Source organism: Podarcis pityusensis (assembly GCF_964106645.2).
Source record: "Podarcis pityusensis genome assembly, chromosome: 4".
NCBI classification, from domain to species: domain Eukaryota; kingdom Metazoa; phylum Chordata; class Lepidosauria; order Squamata; family Lacertidae; genus Podarcis; species Podarcis pityusensis.
The window spans coordinates 81509643-81525985 of NC_138027.1; the positions used below are offsets into that span (position 1 = coordinate 81509643).

The 16343-nt window shown below is 41.6% G+C and overlaps 1 protein-coding gene across 3 annotated transcripts in view; it reads left to right on the forward strand.

Annotated features, from left to right (window-relative positions):
• The window catches only part of EFNB2 (ephrin B2), a 56116-nt gene that overhangs the window by 17403 nt on the left and 22370 nt on the right, over positions 1 to 16343 (forward strand). For all 3 annotated transcript variants that reach the window (XM_081003240.1, XM_081003241.1, XM_081003242.1), the window contains exon 2: positions 10927 to 11210. In XM_081003240.1, the coding sequence (XP_080859366.1) occupies positions 10927 to 11210 (284 nt within the window). The remainder of the gene's footprint in view (positions 1 to 10926; positions 11211 to 16343) is intronic.

Consider the following 16343-nt stretch of genomic DNA (forward strand, 5'->3'; position numbering starts at 1 on the left):
AAATTTGCTGCCATAATTTAGACAGAATAGCCATAAAACTATCTGTGCAGTATATTTTGAATAGTGTGCATGCGCTTTGATGCAGCATCAAGCTCTATATTGTGACTACAAAACAGAATGTCAGTCTTTATATCGAAAGGGAGTCTGCTTTCATTGCAGTGCAGGTTCGGTTGCACAGTGCTGTAGGCAGTGAAATTTAATATTATTGTGACTTGTTTAGTAATTTTAGGATGACAGAAGGAAATGGATTAAAGTTTAAATATAAAGGCACACATGGCTTTTGTCAAATGGAATCTGAGGTTACTTACGGAGGGAGTGCCTTCTTTCCCATTGTCAGTATGAATTAGTAGTTTTCAAATAATCAGCCGCTAGGTGGTAGATTCAGTGTCTTGTCGTAGAAAAAAAGGAGGTTTACAGAGGCATGGCCACACATACAGACCTGACAGTGAAGTTACAGTTCAGAGCTGTTGAACTGGTTTGGTGCTGTAGGCTTTCAGAATTTGGGTTTCTCATTCATTGTGCACTTGCATTAAAATATTTTTTTTGTTCGTTTGCCACTATATAAAGACCTGGCTGGGGTGTGGGGGGAGAAATAGCTATATGCATTTAATACTCTACCCTTCAGACTCTGCAAATACAGCCTTGTGGCCTCCCAGAGCATTGCCTCCTTGCTATGTCTTTTTTTCTGTAACTATAACAAACCAGTCCCGACTGTTTTGCCTTGGAAATGTCCGAAAGTAGGTTTGCCTGAAATAACAGGAAAGACCCCCAAGTGCGGATGTGCCTATACAAAGGCAGGTGATTTCTGTTTAACCCCCTAGTCGCTGACTTGTTCTGCAGCTGCTTGAAATGAATTGACTCACCATCCTTACGGTTTGCATCTTTGGCAATTACTATAATGCTTCAGAACACAGCGTTTGACAGCCTATTCCTGTGTGAACCTACAGCTCTGTTGCCCTCTTGTTATCTTGCTGGTATTTAGAACAGTGCATTCATGCTCAAACCTGTTCTAATGTTACAAGTGCAAAAGGGGGCAGTAAAGTGCTATCCAGAAAATGCTATCTTTTTGAAGAGTGGGGATCTGCTTTTTTTTATTGCAGATACTCATTTTACTCTCTATTTGTTATCTCAAGTTATTCATTGGTTAGTTATTTTAGGGGACACTTTTCTGCATTTAGTGGTTTTTAAGTGTAGTGGATGTGTGTTTGCAAAAGACTTACCAATTTTAACAATAAATGCAGTGGCGGGGAATGGTACTTCAGCTCCTGTCTGAAGTTGCTTTGCCCTTTTATTTTTTCCCCTCTTTTTGCAAACGGCCAGAACTCTTCTGTACACACACGTGTCTGACAAAGTGCTTTTGCAAAGAGCTTCAATCAGTTAACAGTTTCTCTTATGTGTGCTGTACTTCCAGCACTGTATTCCTATGGAAACCATGTCCCCCCCCTCCACAAAAGAGGGGAAGAACGTTGAGAGTTGGGGCTGACATGAGATGTGGAGAAGTAAAATGTGGAGTGGGGTCAAGGAGTCAAGTGTTGGGCTCTTGGCCAGAGGTGCATGCATGATTCATCAAGAAGTGGTAGGAATGAGCATCTAATTGCCCTCCATTTACCAATTACTTTTTCCATCTGCTCATTCTGTGGGGCCAATTCATCTCTATAAGGACACGCCCATGATTTTACTAAAGGTGTACAGTGGTACCTCGGGTTACATATGCTTCAGGTTACATGCGCTTCGGGTTACAGACTCTGCTAACCCAGAAATAGTACCTCGGGTTAAGAACTTTGCTTCAAGATGAGAATAGAAATCGTGGCAGCGGGAGGCCCCATTAGCTAAAGTGGTGCTTCAGGTTAAGAACAGTTTCAGGTTAAGAACAGACCTCCGGAACAAATTAAGTACTTAACCCGAGGTACCACTGTACTATGTATGTATATGTATACATATCTGTGCACGTAAGGGGGAAAAAAAATACTGTATGCATATGTAGGTATGATTCCCTATCCCCACCTGCAGAGCAGGCAAATACAATATTATAGTGTGATGTTCAGCAGTGAATTCTGGGGAATGCAGCTTCCTGCTGTGTCGATTGGTGGTTTTCTGATGGTGGCATGAGGCCACTGCAGTTGACAAGATTCATATGGCTAAAAAAAAAAGTTACCAGGGTGATAATGCAATTCTAAAATAGAATATTCATCATATCCATAAAGCATTTTTTTTTTCATTTAGTAGACCAAAAAATAAAAAAGACACTGCTGCGCATTAGCTGGTTCTTTGTGGGAGCTGAAATTGATTTAGCAAATGGAACAAAGCTCTCTAGTGCGACAAGTACTTACAGCATTCCAGTAATTGCTCAGCAGAATATTGCAAAAATAATAAATAATAAAATGAAAATAGTTGTTACTATGTAAGGAGGTCATTTGTAAAAGTACCATTCATAACTCATCATTTTCAGCTAAAACAGGCTGTCCCTGCCCCGCCCCCCAGTAAATGATGTGTGAACTACATACCTCCCAATTCACATTCGTTTAAATCTTAGATACCCAATGTAAAACAGTCTTGGCTATATGAGAGTAGTGCAGGCGGGACAAGATTCTGTATATAGTTTTTCATTTGGGAAAAGCTCTCAGCAAATGATAGTGTTGCAGTGGGAAGATCATTAAGCGTGCTGTATTGCTGCCAGTCTCTAGGTTCAAATTCATGTGTTAAAAGTATTGCATGAAGATTTAGCCTCTCCTCATGTTTTTACAATAAAGTGGTACCTCGGGTTAAGTACTTAATTCATTCCGGAGGTCCGTACTTAACCTGAAACTGTTCTTAACCTGAAGCACCACTTTAGCTAATGGGGCCTCCTTCTGCCGCCGCGCTGCCGGAGCACGATTTCTATTCTCATCCTGAAGCAAAGTTCTTAACCTGAAGCACTATTTCTGTGTTAGCGGAGTCTGTAACCTGAAGCGTATGTAACCTGAGGCACCACTGTAAATATATTGTCCTGCAATGTGCATTTAAAGAAATGTTTTTCCTTTCTTACATTTAGCAAGTAAACAAGAGGCGATTTACTAAACACACTCTATCAGTTGTAACCTCTTGGATGTAAACTATTAGGCCCAGTTCATTTCAGTGTCTTGATGTTGGAAGACCCTGCATAGTGTAAGTTCGGTTGTCAATATCCGCCTAGCAAAATGGGCTTATGAAGACCCTTCAGCGCAAAGTACTGCTGCACAGAACTGTTGTGGGAGGAGTAGGAGAGTGACATTATAATATTTTTCACATATGATGATAAAGGTATCCTCGAGCTCTGCTGGTCTCGCTTGTATACCCACACGAATGTGTTCATGTGGGATCAAGAAGGCATCTTGAAATAGGATGTGCATTTGTAGCCAGTATAAATACTGCTCTGTATTCTCAAGTGAAAACACACTTCTAGTCCCGTGTGTGAAAATATTCTCAGAGTGAAGTAGGCTGGTGATTGAGGTTGGGCGGTAGTTTTGTAGCTGATTCAGGGTAAAGGTAAAGGTAAAGGGACCCCTGACCATTAGGTCCAGTCATGACCGACTCTGGGGTTGCGGCACTCCTCTCGCTTTATTGGCCAAGGGAGCCGGCGTACAGCTTCCGGGTCATGTGGCCAGCATGACTAAGCCACTTCTGGCAAACCAGTGCAGCGCACGGAAATGCCGTTTACCTTCCCGCCGGAGTGGTACCTATTTATCTACTTGAACTTTGATGTGCTTTTGAACTGCTAGGTTGGCAGGAGCAGGGACCGAGCAACGGGAGCTCACCCCATTGCAGGGATTCGAACCGCCGACCTTCTGATTGGCAAGTTCTAGGCTCTGTGGTTTAACCCACAGCGCCACCCGCGTCCCTGATTCAGGGTACACCTGGCTTATTGGGGGGTGTGGGGGCAGGCCCTGTGTGTGGCAACAATGCAACAAAACAACACCGCCACAAACTGGCTTATAAGTATAAAATCAAATTTACTAGAATAATAACTAGAATAGAGATAGACTTGTAACCACTCAAGCAACAAACATACTAAGGTGCTATGTGCAAAACAAAGCCTGGAGATACTGTAAACATGGAGTGGATAAATGTACAACTGTATCTTAACAAGTTACATGTGCAATAAACGTTTATTCTAGTTATTATTCTAGTAAATTTGGTTTTGTACTTATAAGACAGTTTGTGGTGGTGTTGTTTCATTGCATTATTATTACTGTCACCGCATTTGATACTTTGTGTATATACTGTGTGTGGCAAAGCAGCCCAGGCATTTGAAGGAGCCTGCTGAATCATTGTTAATCTGGCTAGTTTTATCTTTGTCTGTTTTATTTTGTATTAATGCTTATTTTCTGTTGATTTTAATGTAACCTGCTCTGGGATTAGGGCTGGGCAATATATCGTCCAAAACAGATTTGAAGTCCAAATCATGATATTGTGTGTGTGTGTGTGTGTGTGTGTGTGTGTCTGTGTGTGTTATGGAAAAAAGAATCACAATGCAGGAAAAACCGTGAAGCCAGGCAATTCCTCTCCATACCTCCATCCTTATTTCAGACATTGTGACATACCAGTGTATCGTGATGTTTAGCTGGTTATATATCACAATGTTGAAAACCAGATATCGCCCAGCCCTATCTATCTGGGATTCCCTTGGCAAAGAAGTACAGTGGTACCTAGGGTTACATACGCTTCAAGTTACATTCAGGTTACAGACTCCGCTAACCCAGAAATAGTGCTTCAGGTTAAGAACTTTACTTCAGGATGAGAACAGAAATTGTGCTCCGGCGGCGCGGCAGCAGCAGGAGGCCCCATTAGTTAAAGTGGTGCTTCAGGTTAAGAACAGTTTCAGATTAAGAACGGACCCCCGGAACAAATTAAGTACTTAACTTGAGGTACCACTGTATTTCATAAAAATGCATAAAGTTCAGTAACCATGGGAACTAGAAAACACTGGGAGAGGCAGAGTACACCTAAACAGTTGGGGATTTTTTAAAAAAGTCATTTGGGAAGAGAGAGATTACAGAAGAGTTGAGGCATGTACAGATGCAGCATCTGTAGTGTATTGGAAGTCTTCATACTCCTGTGGCAAATGATACACATGGGTTGTTTCCTGCTATTTCATGTTTGTCATAATATGTATATTACTTGGCATCCTGACACAGTAGAGGAACAGCCTTCCCACACTCTTTTACCACACAGGTAATACAGTGGTACCTCAGCTTATAAACACTTCAGGTTACAGCTTCCGCTAACCCAGAAATAGTACCTTGGGTTAAGAACTTTGCTTCAGGATGAGAACAGAAATCATGCTCTGGCGGCGCGGCAGCAGCAGCAGCAGGAGGCCCCATTAGCTAAAGTGGTGCTTCAGGTTAAGAACAGTTTCAGCTTAAGAACGGACCTCCGGAACGAATTAAGTACTTAACCCGAGGTACCACTGTATAGCATATGAAATGGATCCCACATGGACTTCCTATTTCATACATTATGTCATCTGTGTGACTGAGGTGCCTGGTGTTCTTCCGCTAGATGAAACTCCCAAGCAATGGATTTCCCCATTAAATAATTTCTGGCAAACAGGTTTTTCAGGTTTTCAAACATTTTCTTACACTAAATACAGTGGTACCTCTGGTTAAGTACAGTGGTGCCTCGCAAGACGAAATTAATTCGTTCTGCGAGTTTTTTCGTCTTGCGAATTTTTCGTCTTGCGAAGCACGGTTTCCCAAAGTCTTCAAAATCACCAAAGTCTTCAAAAACCTCAAAAAAGGCTACCACACCGTGTGCTATGAGTTGCTCCTCGAAGTCACCCTGGGTATTAACGGTTTTAAGAAAAAGGAAACAAACTTGCAAGACGTTTTCGTTTTCCGTCTTGCGAAGCAAGCCCATAGGGAAATTCGTCTTGCGAAGCAACTCAAAAAACGAAAAACTCTTTCGTCTTGCGAGTTTTTCGTCTTGCGAGGCATTCGTCTTGCGAGGTACCACTGTACTTAATTCGTTCCGGAGGTCCGTATTTAACCTGAAACTATTATTAACCTGAAGCACCACTTTAGCTAATGGGGCCCTTTACTGAAGCAAAGTTCTTAACCCGAGGTACTATTTCTTGGTTAGCGGAGTCTGTAACCTGAAGCGTATGTAACCCGAGGTACCACTGTACCTCTTCCCCTGAAGAACAGCTTTTGCACCTTTGAAATGCATTTGGAATCGTGGACTGAATATATTTTGTACACATGCATAGGAGCCTGTTGTCCTCTTTTCATATTCTAAGCATCACTGCATTTCATTTATAATGAGCGAGCATCTTATGTTTGAAATGTCACCATTCAGACTCACATTTGGGGAGTAAAAAAACAACAACAAGGAGGCTTTTCTTTTTTTAAAAAAAGGAATGAAAACAACTTGACATCTGTTTCTGAAGCTTGTGTATTTCATGTTCAAATCGCTTGCCCCAGTGCTTCAGTATAGAAGCTGGCTACGCATTGGCAAAGGGTGCAATCAGTCTGTACCTCTTGGCTGCTGGAATGGTTCCTAGCAGCCATATGCAGCTCCATATTTTCTATTGCAGGAGCCACGAGAAGGGCAAATAAGGCAGACAAAGGGAGATTAAAACCAATTTTGTTCATCAGCTCCATCTGGTTCTGTACGCCAGCCCTAAAAGTAATATGTTCTCTGTCTCCCTTTATCTTGCATCTATGTACACGTGATTAACAGCGCACCATTTGCTTGTTTGTACCCTGTTCAATTTCAACGGGGTTCTTGCTTGAATGTAAATCTGCGGTGAGAATGAACAGTGAAACGGCTGGAGGTTTTGCATTAGAGCTCTAGGTTTTGCATTTTGGATTTGGTGCTTTGCATCGCATACCTTTGCTCTGCAAGATAGCCCAACAGCTGCAGACATAATGAAACTGCCCTTACTGTGCAGCTTTCAGCTGAACTCTTTAGAGGACATGGCCTTGCCATCATTGGTTTGGCACCAGGTGTGGGTTTGGGGAGACTTTTGCTCTTGTGTATTAGTTACAGTTCTGTTTGAACCAAAGTTTTTTAAGTTAGCTAAAGCACTACCACCTCCTGCACGTTTTTCAAAGGGTCGTCAGGGAATATGACTGGATTGTGGATATGTAAAATCTCTAAAGACCGTATGTCCCACACCATCCCACAGATGGTGGCACAAGTACACCAGCAGCCTCTGCTTCGTGAATGCAAAACGTCACAGAATACTTAATGCCACAGTCCATAAATCAATTAAGCCTTGCTTTAAGGTGAATCAGAAGTTGTGGTCATTCTAGTTAAGATAGTAAAATCATTTAAAATGTTTACTGATGGCTTATTGTAAAACGCTTACACTCTGCCTTTCCAAAACAGCTCAAGGCTACCTGAAAAGCAAGAGAGAGAAAAGGAATACTAAAGATAAGTGAATGAATGAGACAGATCAATTAAAAATACAATACATTTGAGGTCTTGTGGGAGCAAAACTCAGAAAGATACATCCATAAGAACCGATGTAAAAGCCTGTCAACAAAAAAATCACTAACAGCCAAGCCTTTCTACCTTCACAAAGTACCTAAACTTTCTGCCCTCTTAAATTGGAGTTTACATATTTCTAAGCTTCCTCATAAATATCTGGACAGCCTCTTTTTGCCTCTATAATCCTGTGTCTTGATGTAGTTTTTGAAGTAAAATGGCTGCAGAGCAAGTGACTTAAGGAAACAATAAACACCCACACATTTTTCTTCATGTATCTTTTAAAAAATACATTTACAATATGTTTATTGACTATCAGGCTGTGTTCTTTTTGAACGACTTTTTGAACGACTCCACCATTCCAGAGGCAATTGTAAGCCCCCTTACCTGAGAGCAAGCCCTTTTTGATCTTTTAAGTTAAAGACAACATAAAAAAGCCGGAAGGAGGAAGGAGGGAAGTCAGCTCGGGAGAGCAAGAACAAATGTGAAACATAGTGTATGTGTATGTATAGTATGTAACTAAAAATTCAATAAAGATCATCTGAAAAATAAAAAGAGAGAGAGCAAGCCCCTTTTAACGTGGTGGGACTTAATTCCAAGGAAGAATGCACAGGATTGCACAGACAGATTGTTTTTGGGTGAAGATGCAAAAATAAAACAAAACTGTGATCTCTGCAACCTTTTAACAGTTTTTAGGCAAGTGGAGATCCATTTCTAGCTCACAAACTCACAATTAAGAGTCTCTGAACCATCGTCACCATCTTATTGCATGCACCTTTTTATGTGCATGCTAAGGCACAGTCCAAGTGTCTCTGTTTTCCAAGGACAGTCCCGGATTTACAGAAGCCGTCCTGGTTTCTGATTTGATCCAGGAATGTCCCACTTTTCCTTAGGACATACTTGCTTTCATCAGAGAAATGTTGGAGGGTACGCTAAGGCAGTCTTTCCCAACCTGGTGCCATCCATATATTGTAGGCCACAACTCCCATCGGCGAGCATGGGAGGGTCAGGGAAGGCTGGGGCAAGTTGTTGGTAGGCATATTTAATCAAGTGCAAGATGGCAGGAACCTCTGGTTTAATTATTAAGCTTTCATAATGGAGCAAGCACAAATGTTTGTATGCTTGTGTATGTGAGGGAGAAAGATTGCTCTGCGTTTTAATGCTAGCTGCTGGATAGGCCCATTCATTAGGAAGCCATTCCTTTCAGTCTTCAGAGACATTTTCTATTAAGGAAGATCTCTGCAGCAATATGGCTGACAGGAAAGATTTAGGAAGAGGGAAAGGAGGCTTTCAGCTGTAGGTATTAGGGGGATATTGTATCCATAGCTCTAAAGAGCAGCTTCCAGGCATTAATTGGAACACATGCATCCAGGCGTGGGGGTGGGGGAGAAAGATTGCAGTGGCCTTTGTTGCTTACGAGAGCGTGTCTTCATTTTGCGGTTGAATCAATATTACAAGCAATTATTTTAATTTTGAAACGTTTATTTTGTTTAAGGCACCACATTAAAATGAAGACAGTTATTTGACTGATGAGTAGCCAACTCGATAAGGAATCTGAAATATTTCAGATAACCATCTGATACCAGACAGTGCACACTTTAATGGTTTACGTAGACCTGCCCTAGTTTTAAGGGAAGGCAAAGCTTTCCTTTCCTTTTTTTTTTTTAACGAAAGGAATGAGGGAAGGAGATGAGTTGGAAGCCTTCTAAAGGATCAGCAAGCAGAGGGAGGTATTGTGGACAAAAGGAGGTCAGATGTGTATCCATTGCCTGGAAGCTGAAGCAACTGTTGGTTCATTGCCTGTCCATATGGTAGGCTTGGAAGGGGCCAGCCAATGCCTCTGTTACAGTTGAAATTGCTCTGTGTAACATTTAATTATCTAGCACATTTATCACATACCTTCCTTAAATCATGCAGCTCATGAATGGCTTCCCAGGCAGTCTCCCATCCAGGCACTCACCAGAGCCAGACCTGCTTAGCTTCAGCAGCAGCATCTGCCCTAGACAGTGCCTGTGATATCACTGAAAAGCAACATAAACCCCACCTACACCATTATGAGGGTTACGTCGCATTGGAGAAACGTAACTTTAACAAGCTTTCTAGGGTGATTGCTTCCATGAGCAAGGCTAACATCATGGAATTGTAGAGGTGTAAGGAACTGCGAGGGTCCTCTAGCCCAAACCCCTGCAATGCAAGGAATCTCAACTAAACCATCCAACTTCTGCTTTAAAGCTTCTTTGAAGGAGAGTCCACTGTCTCTCCTGGGAGTCCGTTCCACTGTCCAACAGCTCTTGCTGTCAGGAAGTTCTTTCTGATGTTTAGGTGGAATCTCCTTTCTCATAACTTGAATCCATTGGTTTGGGTCCTAGCCTCCAGTGCAGAAGAAAAGAAGCTTGCTCCATCCTCCATGTGAATATGGTTATCATGTCTCCCCTTTACCAGGTTAAACATACCCAATTCCCTCAACCGTTCCTCATAAGACTTGGTTTCCAGGCCTTTGATCATCTTGGTCACCATGCTCTGCACACGTTTCAGCTTGTCAACATCCTTCTGGTGCCTAGAACTGGACACTAGACTCCAGGTGTGGTTTGATCAAGGCAGAATAGAGTGGGACTATTACTTCCCTTGACCTGGATACTATGCTTCTGTTTTTGTTTTTGTTTTGCTTCTTTTTTTTGCCTCTGCTGCATCGCACTGTTGACTCATTCTAAACTTGTGGTGTACTAAGACCCCAGATCTTTTTTACTTGTACTACTGGCAATCCAGGTAACAGGATGCTTAATATCCGCCAACTGAAGTTTCCCGCTTCAAAGAACATTTCCTTCTCATTTCAAAGGATGTTTGCTTTTTACCTCTTTTATTTTAATTTAGGCTGTGTACCCATCACTGTGTAGTCTGGTTCCAGTGGACTCCCACTGCTGGTCTTGAAGCCATATGCACATAATGTTAGCCACAATCCATATCTACCCTGTGGTTTCTTCAGAAATGCTACTGTTTGATGCGTTTCCCCTCAATGGACTTCCTTCCTAGTTGAAAACATAAGGAGCATTCACTTTGCAGCTAAGCTGAGGTGTGCACATTTGGGACAGCTGTTGTGCGTGCACAGATGACAAGAGCAGATGACAGCGTCATGAACAGGAGTTCAAGGGGGGGTGTTGCAGGGCAGGGCCAACTAATCAGGAAATGTACACTGGGTGAAGACATTCGTAGTGTGCACAGCAATGTGCAAATGCGACTTGAAATGCAGCAGGGGGGAATTTAAGCCGGTAAGGAGTGCGCAGCCTTAAAAAGTGGGGTTTGTGTGCGAAATAGAGGTCTTGTGGCCTGTAGCTCCTGTCCCATTCATTTCCTTTAGCAACTTAGATGTGGGTTTCCCCCCAAGTTTTCAAGCTGTATTTTGTTCCCTTTGCTGCCTCCTTTTCAAAATATGTTTCCAAGTGTCTTGACATTTTCTCTCCCCCCCCCCCCGATTCTTTTTAGATTCCATCCTGGACAAGGACTGGTACTATACCCAAAGATCGGAGACAAACTGGATATTATATGCCCGAAGGTGGACTCTAAAACTAGTGGCCAGTATGAATACTATAAGGTCTATATGGTTGATAAAGACCAAGCAGATAGTTGCACTATTAAAAAGGACAACACACCTCTGCTCAACTGTGCCAAGCCTGATCAAGATGTTAAGTTTACCATCAAGTTTCAAGAATTCAGCCCTAACCTCTGGGGACTGGAATTTCAGAGAAACAAAGATTATTACATCATATGTAAGTGAACAATGACTTTTGTTTCCTTTTCCTTCTGTCTTGCTGCTGCTTAATTTATTCATTGTATTCAATCAAGTAAGAAGCTTAAAGGATTTATATTGTTTTCTTTAAAGTATTTTCATGGCAGCTTATTATTAACCAACTCCCTGCTGCTTTAGAGCTTTTTTTATTTATTAAAGAAAAGGTTCCAGGTTTTCATAGATGTGAGCTGTGTAATTGTGGTAGCGATGCTCATAATGCAATTTATGGAAAACACGGGCATCTTAATCTGGTTCCAACCAATGTATAGAGGGGTAAGGCACCGCCAGAAACAGCAGTTCTGCATTTACCCAAAGCCTTGAGTACACATTATGTACGTATGTTATTATTTTTTAATGTTACAGTATCGCCCCTCTGAAATATGGTATGTCAATCACTGCGCATTGAATGGTGAACAGCAATAATTAAGTATAATATACTACAGTTTTGTAAATCCTAATTTTAAGCAAATAGAAGAAGGGGGAAGTAGGAGAAATAGCTCAAGATGTGAAGTAATCTTTCTGGGTAGGAAAAAAAATAAGAAATTCCTAAAACATCACCTTGGTAGATAATTCACAAATTGATCATTTACATCAAAAAGTGGGTTTGGTTTCTATTTGCATAATCTTAAGTGTTCCGTCTCTAAAGCTTCAGAGAAACTGGAGACTTACAGCCTTCTTTTTCTTTATGCATGCCTTACCTTTCAGGATAAGTCCTATCAAGCTGGCTTACCTTTTCTTTTTAAAAAAGCGAATATTCATTTAAGATGCAGTTGGAAATAGCTAAAAATTGAAATGTACACTTACTTGAAGGTTAATTCATTGAAATCAGTAGGACAATACCAGACAGGTGGGCACTGAATTACAGCACCAATGTGCTCTCATTTCCCCACTCTATTGTTTTGTTTGCAGGACCCATAGTGAAAGTTAAACAAAGCTCCGAATTAGGCCTGATCTTTGAGTGCAGTCTTAACAGTCCTTCTCTGTTGATGTCTGTTAGGGTTAGAATCAGTGCCGGAGTTACATATAAGCTAAACAAGCTATAGCTTAGGGCCCCACTCTCTTGGGGGCCCCCAAAAAAATTAAAGGAAAAAAATAAGATAAAAAACAAATAAAATAAAACCTGCATACAGCAACAGTGTTTTGTAGGCTCCTATGATGTAAGTAATGGATCCTGCCTGCTAGCCTGCTCCCTAAGATATCACTGGTTTGCTCATTTCTTCATATAGGATGCCTGCATTCTGCATGGACTGGTTGCATGGAAACATGTTGCATTCAGCTGCACATTGCAGTGCAGCACAGTTGAATGTAGGTCAAGCTGTTGTACCTGTTATCTAATATTAAATTATTTCACTATTAATATACTTCTTAATTGTATTTCAGTTCAGCATATATTCAGTACAAAAAACAGCGACAATTTGTTGTTGACAAAGGACAGCTGGACATCTAAAGGGCCCCATTACCTCCAGCAGCTTAGGGCAGGGGTCAGCAAACTTTTTCAGCAGGGGGCCGGTCCACTGTCCCTCAGACCTTGTGGGGGGCCGGACTATATTTTGAAAAAATTATAATGAACGAATTCCTATGCCCCACAAATAACCCAGAGATGCATTTTACATAAAAGCACACATTCTACTCATGTAAATACATGCTGATTCCTGGACCATCTGCGGGCCAGATTTAGAAGGCGATTGGGCCAGATCTGGGCCCCGGGCCTTAGTTTGCCTACCCATGGCTTAGGGCCTCATCAAACCTAAATTTGGCCCTGATTAGAATGGTGCATAGCTGCCTCTCTGCCAGCCTTTGCCTGGGGAAAGCAGCATGGCAAATAACTGCCATAGTGGAACCCCTGAGGTTGGTCTGGTAGGCAGGTAGCTATTGCCAGCATTTCAGAGCAGAGGCTAAGTTTAGAGGCTGTGGGTCCTAGAAATCTGAACACTTCAAATATTCATAATAACTGAAAAATATAGAAAATTGGGCATGGGGAATAGCAATGGAAGTAAGTAGCTATTTCAAAGTTACATTCATTCTCCTTGTTTCTAGTAGATTCATTTATAAATAAGAAACAGGAAAATAGTCGCAGCAACTTCAGTGTAATTAAAACCTGCAGCAATCAGAGAGTTGATGAAATAACGAATGTGGAATATTTTAAAATGCAATTTGCTGGGTTGTAAGATTATGTTGTAAAAATGCACTGCGCTATCTTGGTGGGTAGTGCTCCCTGCTGTTGCCTGTGACTTTTTCCAGAAACGTGTAAGGGAATTTCTATTTTGCTTGAGTGAGAAGTGCTGCGCCGAAAGCAGAGACAGTTGCCAGTAGGCCTGATGAAAAAGTGCAACATAAAAACGTCTGTCTGTGCTCAAATAGCTGGTTCTGAGGATGAAATATTTCAGTTATCTAATGCTAGGGGGATTAATTCTCCACAGTAGGCCAACTGTGACATAAATGGCACCATTTTAATTATGACTTGAGAGTTATGGACACAAACGGAACTTCATGGTAGACTGTCAGCTTTGTCGTATCTGTGTCAGTAATCCCTCAGAGTAAATCCATAAGTAGGACTCATTTTCTTCATTTTTGTATAATTATTTCATTATGGCAATAAGGTATAATAGACATTACATTTCCGGGAGGATTAGGACATTCTTTAGGGGTTACAGAATTCACTGTCCCTTCAGCCTGGTGCCTTGGATATGGTACGAGATTTATCATAATGCCTCAGGAAGACATATTACTTGAAATAGGAACGTCTTAGCAGGACGTTATGCATGATTGGTTGGTGGTGCTTTAAAGGTCTGGTTTCAGATCACCTGTGACCAAAGCTGAAACTTAGTGAGGCATATATTTTCTTCACAAAAACAGGACACCAACATGCTAGAAATTCCCTCCATTTCTCAACTCCTCCAGATGTCCAGTTATGATCCTGTATTAGCACCAAGAATAGGACTTTTAATATTTGGATTGTCAGCCATAATTGTTCTTGCCACGAAGGGTATGTGACTGGGGAACAGCAGGTACTGCTTCCCCTTAGGAAGAAAGATAGGAGGCTGTCTTGCACAGAGTCAAATCATTGGTTCATCTAGACACTGGGACCTACCTCATGCGATGCTCACGCTCTGCCGCTGAACTTCAGCCCTTTTCCCTTGAGGAAAGAAAAGCCCCAAACCTATTATGAACAAAAGCAACAACTTTTTTTGTATTTTTAATGAATACAATTTTCAACCAGAGAATTAGTGTGCAAAGGCTTTCTTTATCCAACAAATACCTGAAGTAATTATTTGTAGGCGTCAGATACGAACATGTGGCTTAAGTGAAGTAATGCTGGGAGCTTCTGAGGGAAATGTGGCTTCCCTACCACTTGTTCACTTTGGAGAAAAAGGATGTGGCCACCAGTTAAGAAGAAAGACAGGAATGAGGATGAGTAATGGAATTGGTGTGTTATTCCATCCTTTGCACATTTATTGAGTAGGAGTGACTACGTAACTTGCTCAGATGTTCACAGAACCTGTTCAGACTAATATACCTTAATTCAGTCTGTTTCCAAGCCCATTCTGTGGCTCGACGCCTCTGCTCCGCCTGTGGTGTAATTCAGGTGCGAGAAAACCCCCACAAACATGGGATAAAAGACCATATCCAAACATAAATAGCTGTTGAAAGCATATCTCAGTTGCTTGTGCATGGAATCAACCTTTCTTCATCATCATCATCATTTTCTTAAATTGGTACAGAATTAGTCTTTACTTTAGGGTAGATTATCTCATTAATTATTGTTTTCTTGGAGGCCCTGCCTGTCCCCCCCAATGGAAGAGAAGCTGGGAACAGGAAGCCTAGAATTCCTCTGGGACCTTGAGCTAATCAGGGCCCAAGGAAGAAAGATCCAGAGGTCATTTCCTGCTCAACTTTCCACCAGCCTGAAAACTGGGCAGCTCTTCCATCACAATACAAATTGCAGTCGAGGTGGAGGGTTATTTTGAAATCTGCTCTTTTTTTTAATTGTCCCATTCTTTATCCAACCCCCCCCCCTCTCAGAATAGTAAAGATGAGCATAAGTGACAGTCCTCGCCATCACGCTTAGACTCTAAAAGACACAACACATAAGAAAAATGGGATGGGAGGCAGAGGGCGGGGGGGGGGAGCTTAAGGATCAGTTCATAAATTTACAGTTCTTATGTCACCTAGGTGGGATAGAAACTGTTCAGTTAGCCTGATGGAACTGCCAACACTAGTTCACAATTGGGGAGAGCCAAAATCTTTCAGCTGAGGTACTAGAGTAGTTCTGATTCCCTATTCTTGTCCCCTTTTATTTAAATCAACGACTCACTACTTACATACCATTTTTCTGGCAGAGATTAAAATAGTCATTTGTCTAGCCCAGCCTTTAGTCCAGGCATCCCCAACCTGTGGCCCTCCAGATGTTTTGGCCTACAACTCCCATGATCCCTAGCCAACAGGACCAGTGGTCAGGGATGATGGGAGCTGTAGTCAAGAACATCTGGGGACCCCAAGGTTGCAAAAGGCTGATGTAGCATATCATAAATGCCTTTACTGAATTAAGCCACATTTGATGCAAACAATTGTGGAAAGAAATAATAGTAGTAGTAGTAGTAGTAGTAATAATAATAATAATAATAATAATACAGAAACGTGTAGAGAGTTTTCTGTGTGGATAAAACAGTATCAACTATTTGTATAATGTGGCTGGGATTATGAGTGTCCAATTCAATGCTTTAAGAAAAATCTTGCTTGTCTTAGTACCTCAACAGAAGCCTGAAGGAGAATTTACAGGGTTACTTAACACATGTCATACCCTTTAACACAGAGCCTTCCACTTAGTCACACACCCAGGAATGAATATTACTAAATGAATTGCCTTCCAAAAATTAATTGAAGGCCAGGTTGATTATCTTAATTTGAAGGTCCTCCAGATGCTGTTGTACTCCAACTCCCATTGGCTCCAGCCAACATGGCCCAGTGGTCACAGGTGATGAGAGTTGCAGTCAAGCAACATCTGGGGGGGCCACAGGTACTCCAACCCCATTGTGAAGTAATAGATACAAATCAATTTAGGCTTGTGAGAAAACACAGTTTGTTTGGGATATTGTCAAGCAGTGGGATTATT